Raw genomic sequence first — 20,810 nt, forward strand, 5'->3', positions numbered from 1 at the left:
TTACTTCCACTGTTTTTTCATTAAAGTAACTTTTTTTTTTTTTTTTTTTTTTTAATACTTCGATACTCAAGACTGTGGTGCTTCCCTCTAGATGGGAGCTAATAGTTTATTTCAGCTCATCAGTACTTTAACATCTCCATGTGGTATCATACATACCAATGCAATTCTTGCCATCAAGAGTAAGCTCATATCCTTCATCACATAAACATTTGAAGGAACCAATTTCATTGAAACACCGTCCATTTCTGCACACCTGACCAAAGAAGGAACTGCACTCATCGATATCTATAAAAAAACAAAAATAAAACCCCAGAAGCAAGAGTTGAGTCCCAGAATAGTATATACAGTATGTTATAAACACGCTCAAGTTGCAGTATATATTTTGGTGGAAAAGGCAAATCTTGCAAAAACAAGGGAACAGCTTACAGCTAGTGGAAATTAACTCTTGCTCAAGTACATTAAGGTATATATTCTATTTAAACAACACTCTTTTTTAGTAGGGTATTATAATTTTCAAACTTTCAGCATCACCTCAGCTACTGCATCTGGAGGCATTCAATTACTGCCAAGTGACTCTATGAGACTAACTCCAGACACAGAAAAGAAAATGTAACATGGAATGTTCTGGAGTTTATCTGGATTTATATGTGCTCGCGTTTCATCCTAAAACCTGCCTTGTGATTTTCCAATTTTGGAATATGTCACTTGCTTTCTGCAGGATGATTTTCTCCTTCATAACAGCTCTGAAAACGAGGTTTGAAAATGCTTATTAGTTTGTTGAGTTACTTAAAAAATGCAGACTTAAAGGAGCACTGCATATTGAAAAATACAGATGAGAAAGTGTCAGAATAAATGAAAAGATAAAGATCAGATAAGAATCATGGCTAAGAACAAGTTGCACTTCACTGTTTTACAATACTTGAATTTGAATGATGAACACTAACATCAGCTTTACTGAAGATGTTTTAGTTGTCTTCAGAGGCATTACCAGCTCCTGAATAAGATGCACCTTCTGCTTCAGACAGTACAGCCATGCCTGTGTTACTAGTTTATTCCATAATGCATTTCTTCTGCGTTACAGTTCTACAAGCACAAATACCTCCAAAGTATTATACTGAGATGGGCTAAACTGCCTTTGAATGACTGGGATAGTTTGGAAGAAAGCCCCAAGGCTCTCCAAGCTGTCAAGAGGAGTGCTATCAAAAGGCCAAGTCTCTGAGTCAGCTTGGGCTCCCTGGCCTCCTTGAAGGCACAGCCTGAAGCAGAGGTGCTGGATGCTCTGGGCAGTAGATTGGCAGCTATACTGCCAAGGGAAAGAATCTCCTTGGCAAATAGGGCCATTCTTTGGCAGCAGACTCTGCTTACTTGAACAAGTTTTTAATTTTCTCTTTCCTCAACAGGGAGAGAATTTCAAATACTTACTTAAGATGTTTTATTTCTCTCCTGAACCAGAAAGGAACCAGTAGACTTTGTTCTGTCTTCCTTCTGTAGCAGGAAGGAATGTAAAGCCTTCCTGTTTTTTGGCTTATGGTCTGCACAAGGGAGAGGATCTCCAGAGACTTACGAGCCTGTTCTTCAGCCCAGGGAGATTTTAGTTGCTTTATCACAAGTATCCAGGAATTTAAATTGTCCAAACCCATCAGATATTCTGGTGTCCTGTGCTTTAAGGAATAGGAAATAGCAATGCCTTTATAAACTCTGTATAACCAGAGTTCATTTTAGGAGAGCAGATTTGGTAGATTAGTTGTACTGGCTTTCTTACTGCTGGTCTGCTTCCTCATTCGCACTGTGTGTAAATGTCAAGTAATATGGTGAAAGAAAGAATTGATTTTAAATTCATGAGGCATCACTGGTGGTGTGATATAATATATGCTTATTGGGAGTGTGCCAGTTGTGAGTATTGAAAGTGTGCCATTTATTGGACTGTGCCAGTAGTCAAGGACATGTGCTGTAACTGCCCAGTAAATGTAAAGGAATTGAGGGCTTCATTAAAATGTCAGTTAACTGTAAGGTTGCCCAAGTGTTCCAAAGATTTCAGGTTTACATTATCTCAAACTGGCCAGTAAAAAATATTTTTCATTAGCTTAAAAAACGATAGTAGTGATTAATCTCTAGGGCTGGTAACAGTATCAGTTACTGCACTCAATTAACTTTCTTGGCACCCTGACCTGTCTTCTCTCTGAGTTTTAACTACTTACCATCCTCCTTGGCTTACCAACCGGCAGCAATGAAAATAAAGTTTGGATTACATCACCTACCCGTACAATCATTATTATGAGTTAATTCAAATCCTGGATAACACAGGCAGTTATATGATCCAACCGTGTTTTTACAAGTTCCATTTCCACATGGATGGTGTTCGCATTCATCAACATCTGCAAAGAGAAACAAAACTGTACGCGGGAACTGATTTTCCCAGGTACATGTTAATGTGGTATCTGTGCACAGTGACAGTATTCTAAACCTCAGTCTCTCCTTTCATCTGTCATGTCTTCTATTTATACTACTGATTTTTACAGCTTCTGGGTACATATAGGAAAATGTTACACGATGCATTTTTTATGTGTTTTTTAAAATAAAAGATACTATTACATGCAAAGATAAAAGTAAGTGCATGTGCAGTATCTCAAAGGCTCTCTTTTTATTTTTCATACTAACATTTCTTAACTCATTAATGTACACTAGTGATCAGAACTTAGTACAAAGGATGAGCGTCACAGCCCTGGAAATATCTCAAATTTTATGTTCATATTTTACTCTTAAGCCCATGAAAACCTGTTGAAAATGCTCTATAAAGGAGTTTTGTGTCATTGTTCACAAGTCAATTTACATTATGTCAATACTATATCCAGAATTATAAAGACTGCTTACAAACTCTCGGAAGCATGCGTTTTTAAAAGACACTAAAATTCAGTGTTTCCTGCTGTGTGTTTCAGTAATTTCTGGAGTTTCATGGGGATCTGGAAAGCATTTAGATCTTCTCCTAGTTCTTGTGGACCTTCTGAAACATTTTATTTATTTACAGAAGGTAAATATTTTGTTGTATGGATCACTTCCATAACCTGTCATTGTCTAGATTTGTGTTTCATGCTATGAAATTTTTAGAATTAGTTTTAGAATTATTTAAGCTTACTGTTTTGAGTAACTGGGCTCTCAAAATTTTGCATTGTTAACACAAATCACTTTCCCAAATATCCTCCTCAGATGGGTTTGACAAATGTGATTTAGTCCAAATATGAGAAGACTCAAGTTGTGTATGAATATGTGAATAGGTTTTAAATGTCTGTGTTCAAATTGGAACACACATGTTACGGAAGACACTGAACTTCTCTATAGCTTATAACTGACATTTAGATGATCACTATTTCAGAATCAAAATAATTTTTTGGCTATCTTTCTCAAAGAGAACCAAATTTACAATATGCATCGCCTTTTCTTTTTAAAACCCTGTAGAACTGATTACAAAACACTAAAAGAACAAGAAAAACAGTAATATTTAGCAGTCTTATTTCTTATATCATCTCTATCATGTCAATAGAAAATGAGTATAGATTTAAGATACATTAAATGTGGGATTCTGTTTTTTAAATGAAACATGAACTCAATGAATTTCTAAATAATTGAAAAGACTGTCTTTTTTTTTAGTCTTCAAACTCTATCACTCTGTGGTATCTCCTAAGCTGTCAAATAAGCCACTATGATATATTTTTATGAAAATTGGGTTAATAATATTCTTCAGTAACATGGAGCTATCTCTGAGAATACTGTGATTTTTTTTCTTCAAACTAATATATCCACTCCAAGAACAACTTCACATAGTTTATTCACAAAAATCCAAAAACGTCTGAATCGGTCTTTTAATGTCACTAGAATGTTGTCAAAAATCTAGACTCATCAGTTTAAAAAAAACTGAGCCACACACAAAAGCATTTTTTTTTCCATACCCATGCACATAGTCCGGTCTTGGGATGCCTTAAAACCATTGTGACATATGCATTGGTAACCTCCTTGCATGTCCACACATAAACCATGACTGCAAACATTAGGAATTTCCAGACATTCATTACGATCTATAACAGAAATATAAAACAGATGGTACACATTATGGACTTTTATTATTCATTCATTTTACAAAACCATGTTTTTACAATCTGTTATTATTAAAACCAAACTCAAAATTCTCTATAACTAAACCTGAATCATAACAAAACTTCGATTCATAGGAACTTCTTGCCTATACACCTCAAGGTCAAAATTACTGTTAGGATTTGATTGATACATCAAGAACGTTCTTTTAAAAGTTTACCATGTCTTTTCTTTCCCTTCTACAGAGAAACAGGGCTATAAAGTAAAAACTGTTACATAAAACAGCAGAATACGCAAGGTAACAGAAAATAAATGATGCTTTTACCCTTCGAGAGAATCATGCAGATACCATGGATAAGGTACAAACAGATTCAAACAGATGAGAAAACTCAACTGATTTCTTACCAACACAGGCACCATTGGGTGAAAGTTTAAAACCTGCAGCACATTCACAGCGGTAACTACCAGGGCTGTTGATACAGTCTGCATTTCTCTGACAGAGATTGTCTCCATTGCTGCACTCATCAATATCTGAAATACCAAGAGCCATGGTTCAGACATTAGAAACCATGAAAGAGTTACTTCTGCCTGAAATTTAGATTGTACTCTCTGTCTTGTGCAAGATGAATCTTTCACCCTCAACAAAGCATGAATATTCTGACCTTCATCCTCCTGTGCCATAAATGCAAATGAAAAGCAAAATCAATACAATTTCATCCATAACACACTTTTTGCATGAAGGAGGATCCTATGAATCCAACTTACTACACACTGAAGTGGCTTTGCAATTTTAAACGTCTGCCTGAAGAAATTAGTTTGTATTAAAAAACGTTCCTCTTTGTCTTTGAACTGAAATATTAAAAGGCACAGTTTGTTAGCTTTTTAAGGTGTACATGTCAGCACAAGACCCCTGAATACCAATGACAAAACTCCTATTAACTTTTAGCTTCTATGAATACCTCTACCTATAAAAATGTAGAACAGACACAAGATAGAAAATATCAAGGAAACTTTTCTTTGAGGAGTTTTAAGAACAAGAATTAAATTTCCTCCCTAGAAAAAGCATTTCATTTACTTATAATTTACTTATAACTTTTATTTACTTATACTTACAAAAGCGTTTCATTTACTTTCTATTTAGGAGTCAGTGAATTGCTTGACACAAAGCTATTACAAATTTTATTAAGTACATGTGCATATGTATTAAAGAAAAACACATCACAAACTGATTTATAGACTTGAGCCCTACAAACCAGCTCACAGTCTGTCTCTTAGATTTTGAAAAACATGTGAATTAAATGTTCCCCTTCCCTTTAAGATAAGCATACTTATGGGGCTAAGTAGAAAAATAACATCACATCAAATCACCTTCACAGACCAAGAGCAGGTCATTGTAGCTGAATCCAGTGGGGCATTCACAGCGGAAGCTGCCAATCTGATTGATGCAAACACCATTTGAACAGATTCCTGGGATTTCCTTACATTCATCAATGTCTGAAAGTGAGATGAGCTAGTCAAAGTACAGTACTTTATGGCTTTATGTACTTCTTGGATTCTCAATTTCACTGTGTATAAAACTGAGTTGTATTAAAAGTTCCTTTTAATCTACAGAAATTGTATACAGGATATAAATCTAAACACACACTCATTATGAGAGAAAATAAATTATGTGAAGTTTAGGAAGTGATCAAAACAGAGTAATACTAAATATTAGACAAGATGCAGAACTGTTACAAGTGTGCAGATAAGTCCTGCAACATTTTTGAAGCCAAAACCTTTTATCTTAACAATTAAAACTCAAACCTATGAGCTACGATGGAGGGTGAGCCAACGATCATAACAAAATGTAGAAATTAAAAAAAATATATCATCAATATTTTACACAAAATTGGTCTCACAATTTATGTCACCACTATAACTCCACAATGAAATTAGAGTTTTATTATACGAAATGTTAATTTTGGTACCATTATGCAGCTGCAACAACCTATGCAAAACAATTTTTGGTTAAAATAAGTTTAGTGAAACTTACCAACGGCTTTTCCAGTATGAATGTCAAAAGTGAAGCCAGGAATATTCCCACATATGTTCTTGAATTCAGCTAGAGCAAACAGAGAACAATGCCTTTGTAGTGAGTATTTATAAATCTTCCAAGAATTACTTATAGTCTTCTCAGCTTTTCAAGGGCTGATACAAGCCATATCTACTCAGAAGGGCCATTGCCTCCTGTACAAACTGTGTTGAAAATTCAGATTGCCACTAAATGAATGCAAATTAAAACACTAATTCATACTTCTTTTTTCTCAAATCTTTGCAGACTTTTGCACATGAGTAAATGCCTGGTTTGAGAAAGCAGCACTTCAGTTTTTAAATACAATGCCTTAACTTACCTTTTAAGGTTTATTCCTGCTTTCTAGACATCTGTAGACAGAATCTGCAGCAAGTTTCAGATAGGAGAAATAAAAGTATCTTACCAGTACCTAGCCTTCTTTGATGATACTATCTCTGTTCATTTCTGCAGAGATTACTGCAGCTTAATTCCACTAAACTGCAGAGCAGAACGGATACCCTGCTCCAAAAAAAGTATTGGTTTAGTATATTCATTTTATATCCTCTTTCCCAAAGCACCTTGAAAATGGGAAATGCACAGTATAAAATATAAAATCAATGGACCTACGGTTTTCCTGGCAAGGTGTATGAAGTTGAGTGGATTTGCAACATATAGAGAAAAATTTCTAGCATGGACTCTATTATTGCAGGATGTAAGAAATAATTACTTCTTTTTAAAAAGTATTTCTTATAAAGCATCTATGTTGGCATAAGAGTTTACTGGTAAAACAGTGCTTTCAAGAAGAAAATGTATTACACCTTTACAGTACATTGATAAATTTTGATCTAGGTAGAAATATGAAAAATGACAGGCCTACAACTATAACTATGTCAAATTTGTAAAATACTGACTACCAGTGGAATTGTGTACTAAAAGCCCACTTGTTTGAGGGGAGCAAAATAACTCTAGTGTGAAGACACCACCAGTTTGAATTGACAGTTTGCTTTAAGTGTGTGTTTGCAAACAATAACCACGCAGCTTCTATTCTGTATCTTTGGGGATCATATCAGCATTCAAATGCTCCAGAAAAATATTAAGTATCTTTCAATATTAAGTTTCCAAACTATTGTTAAGCAAAAATTCCAAAGAACACGGTAAATATTTGTACATTCAGGGCATTAAGCCAAGGTAAAATATCCTTCTAAAGAACATGGATAAAATTTACAATAACGTCCCACTGACATAAAATTCAAGGGGGTTCTGGAAGTGTAAAATATGAAGACTGCCATGAGTCACTGTGACAAGTCTACTGTTTGTACTGCTGAGGACCTACAGGAGGCCTATTTCTATCCAACAAGAGGAAGCATGTGGAGTCTACCTTTAACTCACCTCTAAACCTAAAATGCAGACAAATTATTAGTCATCTCTTTTAGCACCTTCTGGTTTTGTGAGTAATGATCTTTAATCTATAGAGGTGATAGTTTATTTCTCTACTGGCTGTAGTTTGAGATTCTTGATCCTCTGTATTTTAATGGCAGCTCTTCAGTAAATTTTGTAGAGTTTAACCACTGGGGTTGTAACTTAAATAATTCTTGTCTCCCTTACACCAAACATTCTTACTTATTAAAATTTCAGCAAATCTAGTTGATCATTGTTCAGAATGAGATTTGGCAAAATATTTTTTTCACATTCAAACATTGTTTGTTAAGTTCTGTATAAGCCAAGCAGGATCCAATATACCTGAACTTCAGCATTTTCTTCTTTCTTCCATCCTATTGTTTAATGACTGCTTAATGCCTACTGAGGTTATTCTTGCAGTACAGGATACTGGGCCATAGAAGTCCCTGCCACAGTGTTTTACCATTCAGCAATTTTCTGCTCTGTTATACTAACTTGTTTAAGTTTTGAGGGTTAGAGAACAGTTCTTTTCTGCAAGGAGCTTTATGCCATTTTCTGCTGTCAGTAAACCTGTGAAACACATATACTAGATAAAAAGGGTGCCTCGTGTTCACTACCCTGTCTCCATGGGCAATGACAACCTACTCCTTTGATAACGCGTAACACATCAGGTCTGGGAGGATGAAGAAGAGGCTCTAAGATCTTCTTTCATTCTGTGTTATGCTACTATGTGTTCTATGTAATAGAGCTTTTTCGAATTTTTTCCAGTTTGTACTGTGTAGAAAAAAGAGCATGTAATTAGGTAAGGACTGTATGATAATGCCTTTATACACAGTGCCAAATTATCCATACACAAACACACCAGAGATTTACTTTCTGAAAGCTTGCCTGTGCATCAATGACTTAAAAAATATTTCAAAACCCCATATACTTATCACTGTATTATTTTTCTAGGACAATAAGATCTATCACATAACAGGAAAAAAACTCTCTAAGGTCAAGGACTCTTGAAATGATCGAACCATGAAGGAGTTCTGTAAATACTTGATTACGTTTTAGCAGTGAAGTAGCTTTTTTAGACTTCTTTGTGTGAAAAACCAACCAAACAAGAATGATTATTTCTGATTAAAGTGTACATGGTAATGGTTATGATCTGTAATGTGTAAAACCAAGCAATACAGTCTTTACTACCTAAAGTCATCAGAGATAAATTGTTAAGCATAAATATATGAAAAGGAAGGAAGAACTGTTCACAAAGGAAAAAAAATGCAAATGCATTGGCATGTTAAGTTCATTTAGAGAACAATACAATTCTCATCAGAGCAGAATAATGCTCTTAATGAGATACTGGGCTCAGTCTAGCAAGCTGGTTAAGGTCAGTGTATCATAACCCCCGTCTGTGATGTGTAGCCCCGCCCCCAGACTTCAGAACAACTGATTATATCATACAAGTGCAGCTATTCAACCATTTCCACTTGGAAATTATGTTTGATCCCTCATGCAATCTCTTTTCATGGTGAAAAAGGTTCAACCATGTCTCCAAATACAGTAAAGGCATTTAGAAGAGCTAACAAGGCAATATTGAAATATTTCAGGAAATATTTTAACCCTGTAACTGCTTGCAGACTAAGTGGAGTTGTCTTAACAGATCTTTAAAAGCTGTAGAAGTTTTTGAGAACTTCACTCTTATGAATTTAAAAGGAGAATTCTTTCCTGTATCCAAGATTATTAATTGCATGAATCCCTGCTAGTACCTTCCTGTACTTTTCTCATCATGTCGTCATCATGATGGCGATTTTATGGCACTGAGATAAATGACTATGGGAAGGAATTTTATGAGCTCTCTGTGATAGCAAACATGTATTTCCTCTCTCAGGCTTATTTCCATCTCCCATTCCTCACCGCTAGGAACAATCCTTCATTCTCCATCCTCCTACTTAAGAAAGAAAAGGAAAAGGCTGTTTTTTTCTTTTCAGTCCCATTTTCCTCCTCTTTACTGCTTGTGTGAGGAAGTCTTTCCTAAATTATCCATTTCCCTTATGTGATCAGGATGAACCACTTCAAACAAAAGTAATACGTTACTTACACTAACACCACAAATGATGCAGCACCAGAGGTATGGATTTAGTGGCAGTAAACTTGGGGCAAAGTCAATTAAACAATAAAACGTCTTTGTACTGAATGGGCACCTGAGTTTTTTAGTTTTACATAGGCAAACTCGCTCTTTTTTGCAAATATAAGAATCTTTTAATGAAGGCCAGGTGTTACTGCCCGGTTTCCAAGTTGGTGATTCTCCCATCAATTATTTTTCTGAATTGAGGTTTCAAGGGTGTTTTGCTCCAGGCAAGGAAATCCATAAAGACTAACTGATAAAGAACTGAACCTTATTATTTTCACCTCCTTTATAGAAGGGAATTTTTACTTTCCTTTACAATGCCCAACTTATTGAGATTTTGCAAGTTCATCACCCTCAATACAGAAAATGTAAAAGCAGCCGAGAGGATCACACTCAGATGTGAGACACAAGTGAAAAATCTAGAAAGGCAATACATTCAGTAAGGAAACCCGATCTTTTTGGTCTGACAGATTAGGACTGCCAGGATAAATGTATCCCCAACTATGCAGTAACTAAATTATACTATCCTAAAATAATTATCCTGGAAGACAGACCAGGCATCTCTTGTCAGCCAGTATCTTCAAACCCAGTATTATTGCCCGATGACTGCTCTTCCAGAAACCTCAAATTGACAGCTTTAGGACAGGAGTTCTGTAATCAAGCATTCAGAAAACTTGTTTATGTCTACTGCGCCACGCTGGTGGGTCTTACCTACACAAACATAGATTTCGGACATAAATCTAAATAATTGAAAGTAATTCTATGTCCATACACCTCTGAAAGCCTTGGTATTGTTAGAAAGAAAGGATAAAACAATATATATATACAGCCCCACCAACAAAAATAAAGGTCTAAATAATTAGATCTACCTACAGATACCTGTCTTACAAACATCCTTTTAGCTACAGGGCTGACATACTTTTGCTGCAGATGGGAAGGTCAGTCTGTACTTTCCAGGCCTTTTTATTCATCTCAGTGACATCTGACAGTAGTTTGCTCCTTTGCCCTTGCCTTCAGGGGCAGCTGAGAGGGAAAATATGTATGTTCTTCCTGAATTTTTTTTTCATCCAGGGGGAATGATTGGTGCCTTCTAACTATTCAAGCTGTATCTTTCCACTCAATATGGAGTGATACTTCTTCCACTTAAATATATGGAAGAAATACCTATTCTTGTTTAGCACACCAAGACTTAATCCAGTCAGTGACAGGATGGCAGGATACTGTCACTCTGTTTTGGGAGTACAGCAAAGGTATTTTGGGGCTGAAATGTTAACAGCTAATAAGTCAAAGGAGCAAATAAGCAAAGAAAGTAACAAAATGGCATGATTATAGTAGGCTTTACCTGTTCCTGGAGTTGGACATGGTTCACAAGGTTTGTTCCAGGCTTTCCCAACATTGTACGTGCAACAACACATCTTTTTGGTCACATTGAAGGGCAGTTCATTCTCACAGGAGGTTCCATTATAGCCTCTGTAGCAAAAGCTTTTCCTCATGTCTAAATGTGAGAAAAGAATCACTTACAAAGTAACCAACAAACTAACTTAAGTGAATATCAACCCCCTACCACCACAGACAGTGGTTCATTAATTCTGGCTTCTGAATACAACCCAAGCACATATATGGATGCATTTAAGAATAATTTAAGGATTGAAGTAATCTACAGTCTCTGTTTTAGATTTACCTGAAATTTGGCATATTTTCAGTTTTCATTCAAAGACACAAAGGAGAAAAAGAAAAATTCCCAAGAAATCAGAAACATGCTGTAGATGCTCATCAGATCCATTTGTATAGTAAATCCTACCATTTGGAAATGACTAGTGAAAATAAAAAAAGATTTCTGAGTTCTGTTAAGGAATAAGAGCACTTGAACACTGCACATCAATCACTGGGATGTCTTTCCTGGCTACATGACAATAATTATCTGGGAGTTAAAGGTAGGAAAAAGCAATACAAGACTTTAGAACTGGCCCTGAAACTGTCTGATATTCAGAGAGTTCTAGTAAAGATGACATTTTGCATACCCATGCAGTTATGTCCTCCGTTCACCTGCATATATTCAGGTGGGCAAATGCAGGTGTAGTTCCCCAAGGTATTGTAGCAGGTGCCAGGACCACAGACACCAGGATGCACAACACACTCGTCAATATCTAGAGACCAAGTGAAAACACTACAATTAACAACGGAAAAGAGGACCAAGTCCTAGCAAACATTTCTGAGAAATATGACCATAATAAACCATGCTAAGGTAACAAAAATGTTTCCTGTAAAGGCTAGCTTGGAAACTACAGCTCAGATTTGGGTTAAGTAGCTATTGTAACAGCTGGTGAAGAGTAATATTGTTAACCTGTATTAAGGCCAGCCAGTGAAGTGCAAGAGAACAACCTAAATAAATTCAAAGTTGTTGAATTTACCACTGAAACTGGAGCACCATCAGCTCCACAAAAGACATTCACACTTTCTTCTCACAGGAATGCTACTGTCAATTTTCATTTCTGTCAATGTGTTCACTACTTCACTGAGAAATGACCTTTCAAGTACTCTATTTAGAAATAGGCAAGCTGAATAATAACATAGTCTTGCTGCTCTAACTTTGGATCTTTTTAAGGTATTTGTGGTGTAAGGCTTTTGTGCCCATACAATTTTAATTTCAAACCCAGTTTGGTCAGTTTTCTTTATCCAAGCTTAGCAAAGTCTCAGGATTCACAGTCTCTGTTTTGAAAGGAGACAATTTGTTTTTTCATGAAGTGAATGAAGAAGGGGAAGCTGACTTGCAACACTCCAAGCTAGGAGAAACCATGAAAGATTCTTTACATTTTTGGGTCTATTTACAATTTTTGGTTCTAACACTTACCAAAACTCTCAAACACAAAAGGAAGACCAGTATTAACTTTACTTCATGTTGTGTAAATTGAACTGCTGCTCTGAAATACTGTGAAGAGAACACCTTTTCTCATTTAAAATACATGGAGCCTAGTGAAACTAGCAGGAGATACAAGATACTGAAGGGAGAAGCCAGAAATCACGAATAACCACCTTAGTTTACTAATAGACATAGCTGAGATCGATCACGTAGAAACGAACATCCAAGTGTTGCATATTAATTTTATATTAATCATATCACTGGTGCCAAAGATAATGATGTATGGGTACCATATCCACTTAGGGATACAAGGTTAAAAATGACAGTGTTTTTTGTAATAACTGCACTGTGATAGAGAAGGGTATCAACCTTCACAGATTCTTGTCTCTTCACTGAGGTAGTAGCCTTTTGGACATTCACACTGGAAGCTGCCAAAAGTATTGATGCAATTTCCACCTTGGCAGAGACCTGGCAGTTCCTGACATTCATCGATGTCTGAAAAGAGAACAAAACCCACCGTTTTCATTCCAGAAAGAAAAGAAACAAGAGGCTTTGAGTAATCCCCTGAAATTTTACCAACTAGTAGCTTTTAACTGTCATGTGGATTTTTTTTTTTTGCTTCTAAATTGCACTCCATGAAAGCATGGATGGGATACTCATTCTCATCTACTTAAAGAGCTCTTCAGGAGCACATTTCAGCTGGATGAGCCCATGGAGTTCAACTTCCATTACTGTTTACAGGAATTTGGCACCTAATTCCTCATTCCTGCGTGCTCACTGGTACCAGAGTTTCTTTGTCCAATGAATATTTCCTGAAACTTATACCTTCCACTGATAAGCTAAAATTTTCATAAATGACTTATCCTTCAGGGGCCAATTTCAAAGGCCAATTCAAGTACGGAGGCACACAAAAGGTATGCATCAGCTTATCTTCCTACTGAAATTTTGCTAGACTTCTTCAATATTCTTTTACAGTACACCTTTCATCATGTTGTCCAATTTATATTAGCAGATGGTTTTGCTTTGCATTAGATGTAACGGTATCTGCAAGATATAGTTCCTATATACACCTCTCCGAAGTTGACACTTTTTTATTACCAGCCATCACAGACATTCATGATAAACTCACCCTCTAAAATAATAGTGATGGGATTTGGTCTGAATCCTTCTCCCCCTGGACAGAGAGTATTATATTCCGCTAAAGTATAACAAGAGAGAGCATGTCAGTCATATGAAGAATAAAATGCTAACAGCAGAAACATAAAATTTAATTTGTGGTTTCAACGACTCACTGGTGTTCTACTTTTCTTGACCTATTCACAGTAAATAAAGCAAGTGTATTAGACTAGTAGAAAATCAAGGTAAGATTTAGAGTTCTGCTTAAAACATTACCAGAACTTCAGATACTCTTAAGGCAGGCATAATGTTGTTTTCTCTGTACTGTGCCTTTATAAAGGCACATATTTTCCATTTTGACTAATTGTTTAATGTGAAATGTCAGTATACCATCGATAAAGATATGTGTTAAAATTGGAATCCATGCTATTATAAGACTACTAAGAACAACATGCTTGACATTTCTGTTGCATTATTCATTCAAACAACTTCAAAGTTCTACAAAATTGCTAAGTATCATTGGTAACAGTTTTGAAAGTACTCAGAAGTGACTTAGAAATAGTTACCCAACAATTACCGACACTTTCCTTTGAGAACTACTGTAGCTCTCCAAATAAAGGGCATGATTTGAGTTCTAAGCATTACTAATTTCTTTATTTTCCTACCAACATGGAGTTGCTGAGTAAAAATTCCTAGTAGATGCATGCAATCCATTCAATTCTTAAGACACATAAGCATATCCACAACTACCTTCATTTTTTTAATGGGAGAATTAAAAGCGAAATAAGATAAAGTGCTCCAAACTACCCGAAGTACATAGGCCTGGTCCAGTGGGATGTGCCTTCTGAAGTCACCACTGATTACTGTGAGAATAGGCACCAAGTCATTCACAGAAGACTAAAGGTCAGGTCTTCCGCTACTCAGGTATCACCTCTGCCTCACCCCTCTGACAGTGGCAAGGAGATTTTCTTTTACAACTGTGTCAGAACACTGCTTCATGAAGTAAATCAGTTTCTTAAATGATAGATGTATAATAATACAGTAAAAGATTTCAAATACTTTTTCCATCCCTTGTTAGCATCTTCTATACTAAGAGAGTGGAGGAGAATAAGAGAACATTTTCTTACTGCTGTTTACAGGGGGACATATCTCACAGGGGTTTCCCCAAGCCTTTCCCAGAGAGCAGCAGCACGAGGAACGACTGACTCCAACCCCTATTTCAGTGTTGCAGGATAGGCTCCCATCCCCTTGTGGTCCATACTTCAGGTAGCAATTGCCAACACGGTTATCTACACATAAAACACATATGACTACAGCTGCACACAATGAGCCAGACAAAGGAAGAACAGGCATTAATTTTAAAATTTCATAGCTAGAAGCAGGAAATCAGATAACATTATGCTTTTGAAGTCATTGGCAAGCTCAACTACTCATGTACACTGACAGTTACTGATGTTGAGAGAAACAGCAGGGAAAATGGGTGGCTAAGTACCCAGACATGAGTTTAAAATGTCTGTATGTCTTCCAAAGTCACAGTATACTCTAATGTAGCACATACACTATTCCGTCTTTCACTCCAGAAAATACCAGAAACCTTGCTGCAGTTTGCTGTTAGTATTTCTTCTCCATATTCTGATCATGACTAGGCTATGACTGTTTCCCATGGAATTAGAATAATTTTTATATTTTTCTGTGGAATCACAGAACGAAGTCATGTCAATGGAAGAAATCTTTTACTGGCAAAGAAATTATCCAAAAATTATTAATATTGAAACAAATAATCTAAATGTGCAGTAAGTTTGAGGAAAATTAGTTTGTTAGTTCACTCAAACTGTAACTTAATGATTTAGACAATTGCTGGCATCAGTAGAATGAACAAGGAATTTAAAAGAAGTAAAGCTATGAGTTTTCTTACTTCTGCACATATTCTCTCCTTGTTCTTTATAAATGAAAAGTAACTAGCAGTGAGTCATAAACATAAGGAACGAGAGGATAGTCAATTACTATAATATTTATTACAGCAAAATAAGATGAACATTAATTTCCTCAAAAGTAGCACTATAATTCTAAAGATCATCTCTGTGAATTAACTTGCTATCAAAGGTTGCCCCTAAAGAAGCACAGAAACCCATTCAAAATTTTTTCATAAATTCGTTGTATAAAGGCCGCAGTATCTTTTTCCATTTTTACTATTTGTTAATGGTATGACTAAAAACCTTATACATTCATTTTTGAATGATTTCCCAAATGCATATTTTACCAAGAAATATCACATTTTTAATTTACTGCTTCAGAAAGTGCCAAATGCTACAGTTTTAGCAATTTACATGGAGTAAAATGAACACAGTATGATAAATGTGGGTAGTTCATGCTTTCAGAATTTCCAGAGCTTCACAAATGTCTTTATATGACATGGTTTTTTAAATTATCCTGAGGTTTGGGACATATCTATGAAAAAAACTTGAAGACAACTGAATTGTTAGGTACTACTTGTTCTCAGGATCCCCAAGTTAGTTAAATACGTTTAATATACGAACACAACTTCAAGTTAATTTTCAGACTGAGTATTTTTTTAAAGGGTTTTAACATCAATCAAAAGAAAACCTTCAAGCTTTCCAAAGGATTTAAATTTATTAAAATTTAAGCAGTAATAGACAAGTTTGGGTGAAACTTTCTGCACAGTTTTAAAAAGAGTGTAGTTTAGCAGAGATTGAGAAACAGGAGTGTGTTCCTGGACCCCATATATTCTACAACAAATTTCAGTATCTCACCATAAATGCACATTGTTGTAAAGCTAAAATGTTCAGTTAAGAATTGAGTGGCAGATGCACATGTATTCTGTACCTCTGAGCTTCTGATGAAAAGAAACTTCAAGCAGGATATCTTTATCTCCCTAGGGGCAAGATTTGTCTGAGATCACTGATCAGCATATATTAGAGTGGAAGTCCTTTTTTTTTTTTTTTAAGACAATATAAAATGATCTGCTTTTTCAAAAGGGCACATCTTGTTCTCATTGCGGACTTGAGCTGAAACAACCCAAACATGGTTATTCTGAGAATACCTATCTCCTCCTGTTCTCAGAGGAACTCCATGCTTCTCTCCATCTGTGATAGCATGAGACATCTGCTTTCTTAAGAGAAACCAAGAAAAGATTTGGCCTCATTCTTCTTGGGAAAAGTGAAAGACAATGGCCATTCTGGAAGACAGCTTCAGCCCAAGCCCATTAAGAACAACAGGAGATGACAGACCTTGGAATGAAGGCAGAGCCTGGAATTCTCTAGCAGAATATCAATACCAAGTAAGCTTCAGTTTACTACTCACATGAACTGTCTTGACATGACACCATGTTCATCTTTGCCAAGCATAATATTTCTGTTTCTTCTGAAAGGAACTAGAATTTAAATTCCTCCACCTTTTTTTCTCAAGTATGCAATAGAGAGTGGTATTGAAGAGAACCAGAACCTGCTGTCCTTTACATGAAGTTTCTGGAACATTTTTCAGCATAACTTGTGCATTCCAGAAGCAAGAAACTTTCCTCTTTCTTGGTGAGAAAAAGGAAAGCCTATGTGTTTTGGTTTTTTTTTTTCCCAAATGACTGCAAGCTTAGAGTGAAAACTGGGTCATGTTTTACCATGTGCCTGTGACACAAACATCATTGCAAGTGAAGTCACAATTTGGAATTGGAGACCCGAGACTATAAAGAATCACAAGCAAACTGAACTTCAATTTGTCCGTCTTTGGACTGACTAAGTCAGTGAAGTAGACATACCCAAAGCATACCAAATCTAGAACCAGAACTAGTATTAGAATGGCAACTGTCTCTGTTTCCACTTCCCCTGCAAAATCATTTAACCCTCTGGAAATATTACAAATGAGAACTGTTGGTTCAAAACCTAACAATGCCTATAATTGTATAAAATAGTATAACTAATATATTTTCAGTTGCACATGGTGCCCCATCTCTTCAAGGGCTTTGAAAAGAATGGGCACTGAAGTGTTATTTCAATCATGGATTAGGGCTTTATTTCTATTATCTTACTCTCATCATATTTCATGGGAAGCAGAGAAGCCTCTTGCTTGCCCCTGTCAAAAACAAAAGCTGAATGTTCACTGAGTGTTTTCTGGACTTTGTCATAGAATCATTTTGTAGAGAAATGGAAAGTGTACACCTGAGGCTTGCAGCTCCTCCCACAGACAGGTAAGTGGATTTCAATTCTGCCACTGTCTGAAAAAAACTAAAAAAAAAAAAAGAATCCAACCAAAAAACCCATGTTTGCTCGGGGGCCTAAGTCTTGGGAGTCTCTTTTCAGTACAATCAGTTGTTGAGAAACTAAAAATGCTTCTTATATAAGGGAAAGGAGAAGAGCCTTTGTACCAGAGAGCGGGACAGCCCTAGTAGTATTTCCTTGGGACAGAAATAAGGAAGGGTCAAATAGTTTTTCTGCCACTTTCTTATTCAACATTTTTTCTTCAGAGATGGAGGGCTTGCTCTATGATTTGGGACTCTAGATTTGCTAGATTTACCCTTGAGTAGTCTCCCTTCCACTGTGGAGGCTTCCTTCAGGAAACACGGCACCCCTGCCAAAAATGTCATTGGGACAACTGGTCCCAAAATAGAGTGCCAACTCAAACTCCCACTTTTTAGTGAAACACAAGTCAGCTAGCAGTAGGATAATTAAGTCTCATAAGCTTCTTCAGAGATCACTTAAATTCTTTGGACTTGCGGGGCTAATCATACACAGCATCTGGCTGTAGGAAAGAATGAGAATCTTAGTTATATGCTGCAGAAAGGGAGCCAAAAAGGTAAGATTCCATTGCTTCAACTGAATCTTCAGATGAGGCAAAGCTAAAAGCTAAAGTCAGACTGCAACTGCAGAAGAAAGGTATTAAGGCAGGAATTGTCAGAAGAGTCTATGGGAGACAGAAACATACGTTTCGAATTCAATGGGAATAGATTATGCTACACTTCAACTTTAAAAATCTCAGGTTAAAGATTTAGAATAAATTGGTCAAGACTGTGGATGTCTAAAGGTCTCAAACAGGACTTCTTTCTAGCATCCAGAGAAGCAACAAGCAATATTCATAGGCAGAAAATGGAAAAACATGGAAAAGATGAGAGGTAAAATTTGTTCTGAAGAAAATCTGTATTTCGTTAGAAATTATTTGCTTAGAATATATTTATTTGCCACCACACTGTAGTATTATTGTAAACATATAGAAAAGGAATAGAGTCCAAACTACCATTTCAGGAGAATTTGAGTCTTCCCAAGGTAATAAAACAAAAAGGCTGTTTTCCAAATAAAAAGTTAGAAGGCTTTCCCAGGATCACACCCAAATGCTGTGTGGGCTGAACCTTAGCCTCTGTCTAAACCCCACCCTTCCCCAAAACTTCTGTAGGTTCCTAGTATATACTCTAATCACATAACAGTCCTATATCATGTAGCAAGGGGGAAAAGTAATGAAAATTCACTTTAAGTCTGTGTAAGCCAGAGACAATTACCTAAACTACAGTGAAACATGTCTTTTACTTTGTTTCCAGTGAAATGGGTACCACAACCAGTTTTAATTCCAGTTTAAACTTAAGCTAAACACATAAATCAGTCTCAAGACAGATCTAGGATTAAAAAATTCAGTTTTTTAAATGAGAACTGTTGACTGTCAGGAGAATGAAAATACAGGTAATATAGGTTTCAACAAATTTTAAAAAAGTGTATTTTAAAGAAACTATAAACACCATTAATCAGTTAAAATAATTAACTCCATCTCCAGAAACCTATATAACAGGATATGCAGCATATGGAAGTAAGATTTTTCTATCTAGCTACCCTAATTCACATCAAAAGAGTCATGCTGGCTGTGATTTCTAAAGTAATACTTCAGGTAGCTTCTACTTACCCACACAACCCACTCCAGTAGGATTCAGCTGGAAGTCTGGAGGGCAGTTACACTCATACCTTCCAGGAGTATTTACACAAAGACCATTAACACAATTAATGGGATCGGCACATTCATTGATATCTAAAATAAGAAGGTTATGTTTATAAATCTGCTCCCTGGACACAAAAGAATAATTTTACTTTTTAAGACAAAATGGGCAAGAAAATTTCAAATGCAAGGGAATTTTAGCTGAAATTGAACAAAAGAGTTACTAATAATTTACCAAACGTTTAGGAATAACCTTTGTAGAGCTGCATATTTAAGAAGCCATTCTTTTAGTTCCATTCTTACTCCAAAGCATGCTATTCTACACTTGGCTTGTTTAGTGGGGAAAAATACACACTCATTGTTCTAAGAGAATACAATGCATGTTTTGTGAACTCATATCTAAATTAACTTGGTGCAATTAAAAAAAAAAGTAAGTCTTGGCATTTTTCTGAACAGAAAAGATATACCTGTACAGTTTCCCCCGGTTCGATCTAGTTCATAGCCATCATCACAGATGCAATGAAACATTCCTGGTAGATTATTACAGGTACCAAATACACATATGTTCTGGAAGGAGCATTCATCGATATCTGAAGGAATATATTAAGATCAGAAAGTGACATATCATTACCGTATTAGTATTACAATAGTGTGTTTACTACTGAAAGCAAATGAAGACACATGTAACTTAAAAAAAAATTTAAAAAGCAACACTGAGTAATCACTTTTGGTTTTGTGTAGAATGTTATAGCTAGGGATTTGTGAGGCATCCTCCATTAAGGTGCTTGGTACTTATTCCTGTTTTACGAAGTGTGAATTAAAAAATCACAAAACTGACTTCTCAGGACTCAAAATGAAAACTAAGTCAAAAAGTCAGTAAGTTCCTTTCAAAATGTGCATTAAACAGAATGAAGTGTAACACCATACAAAGGTGTCAGTCATTTCCTAGCTCACAGTCTGCAACATTTCTTACTAACGGCAAGTAAGATTTTCAAAATACCACTCTCAGGAAAAAAAAAAAAAAGTATAGTAAGAAGAAAGAGAGGGAGTAGGCATCAACAGTTACTTATATCTCCTTGGAGAAAGAATACAAGGAATATAGGAAGTAAGAATTATCTATGAGTTTCTCAAACCCATGTTAAACCAGTTACATAGAAACTACATATAGGTGATCTAAAATGCGTATAAAGGACTGCTCATGTAAATTCAAGATGAAATTAGGTGACTTTGTTAACTTAGTGCTAGAAAAGAAGTTAAAT

General features: G+C 35.9%; 1 protein-coding gene across 1 annotated transcript in view; it reads right to left on the minus strand.

Moving 5' to 3' along the window:
* Positions 1-20,810, minus strand: part of FBN2 (fibrillin 2) — a 175,823-nt gene that overhangs the window by 23,841 nt on the left and 131,172 nt on the right. Inside the window, exons 35-47 of the mRNA XM_074811874.1 lie at positions 20,019-20,141; positions 19,522-19,644; positions 14,754-14,915; positions 13,640-13,708; positions 12,880-13,005; positions 11,672-11,797; positions 10,993-11,145; positions 6,119-6,187; positions 5,455-5,580; positions 4,492-4,617; positions 3,945-4,070; positions 2,259-2,375; positions 157-285 (exon numbers count right to left, since the gene is read on the minus strand). Of these exons, the coding sequence (XP_074667975.1) occupies positions 157-285; positions 2,259-2,375; positions 3,945-4,070; positions 4,492-4,617; positions 5,455-5,580; positions 6,119-6,187; positions 10,993-11,145; positions 11,672-11,797; positions 12,880-13,005; positions 13,640-13,708; positions 14,754-14,915; positions 19,522-19,644; positions 20,019-20,141 (1,575 nt within the window). The remainder of the gene's footprint in view (positions 1-156; positions 286-2,258; positions 2,376-3,944; positions 4,071-4,491; positions 4,618-5,454; positions 5,581-6,118; positions 6,188-10,992; positions 11,146-11,671; positions 11,798-12,879; positions 13,006-13,639; positions 13,709-14,753; positions 14,916-19,521; positions 19,645-20,018; positions 20,142-20,810) is intronic.

Source organism: Strix aluco, chromosome Z (assembly GCF_031877795.1).
Source record: "Strix aluco isolate bStrAlu1 chromosome Z, bStrAlu1.hap1, whole genome shotgun sequence".
Taxonomy (NCBI): domain Eukaryota; kingdom Metazoa; phylum Chordata; class Aves; order Strigiformes; family Strigidae; genus Strix; species Strix aluco.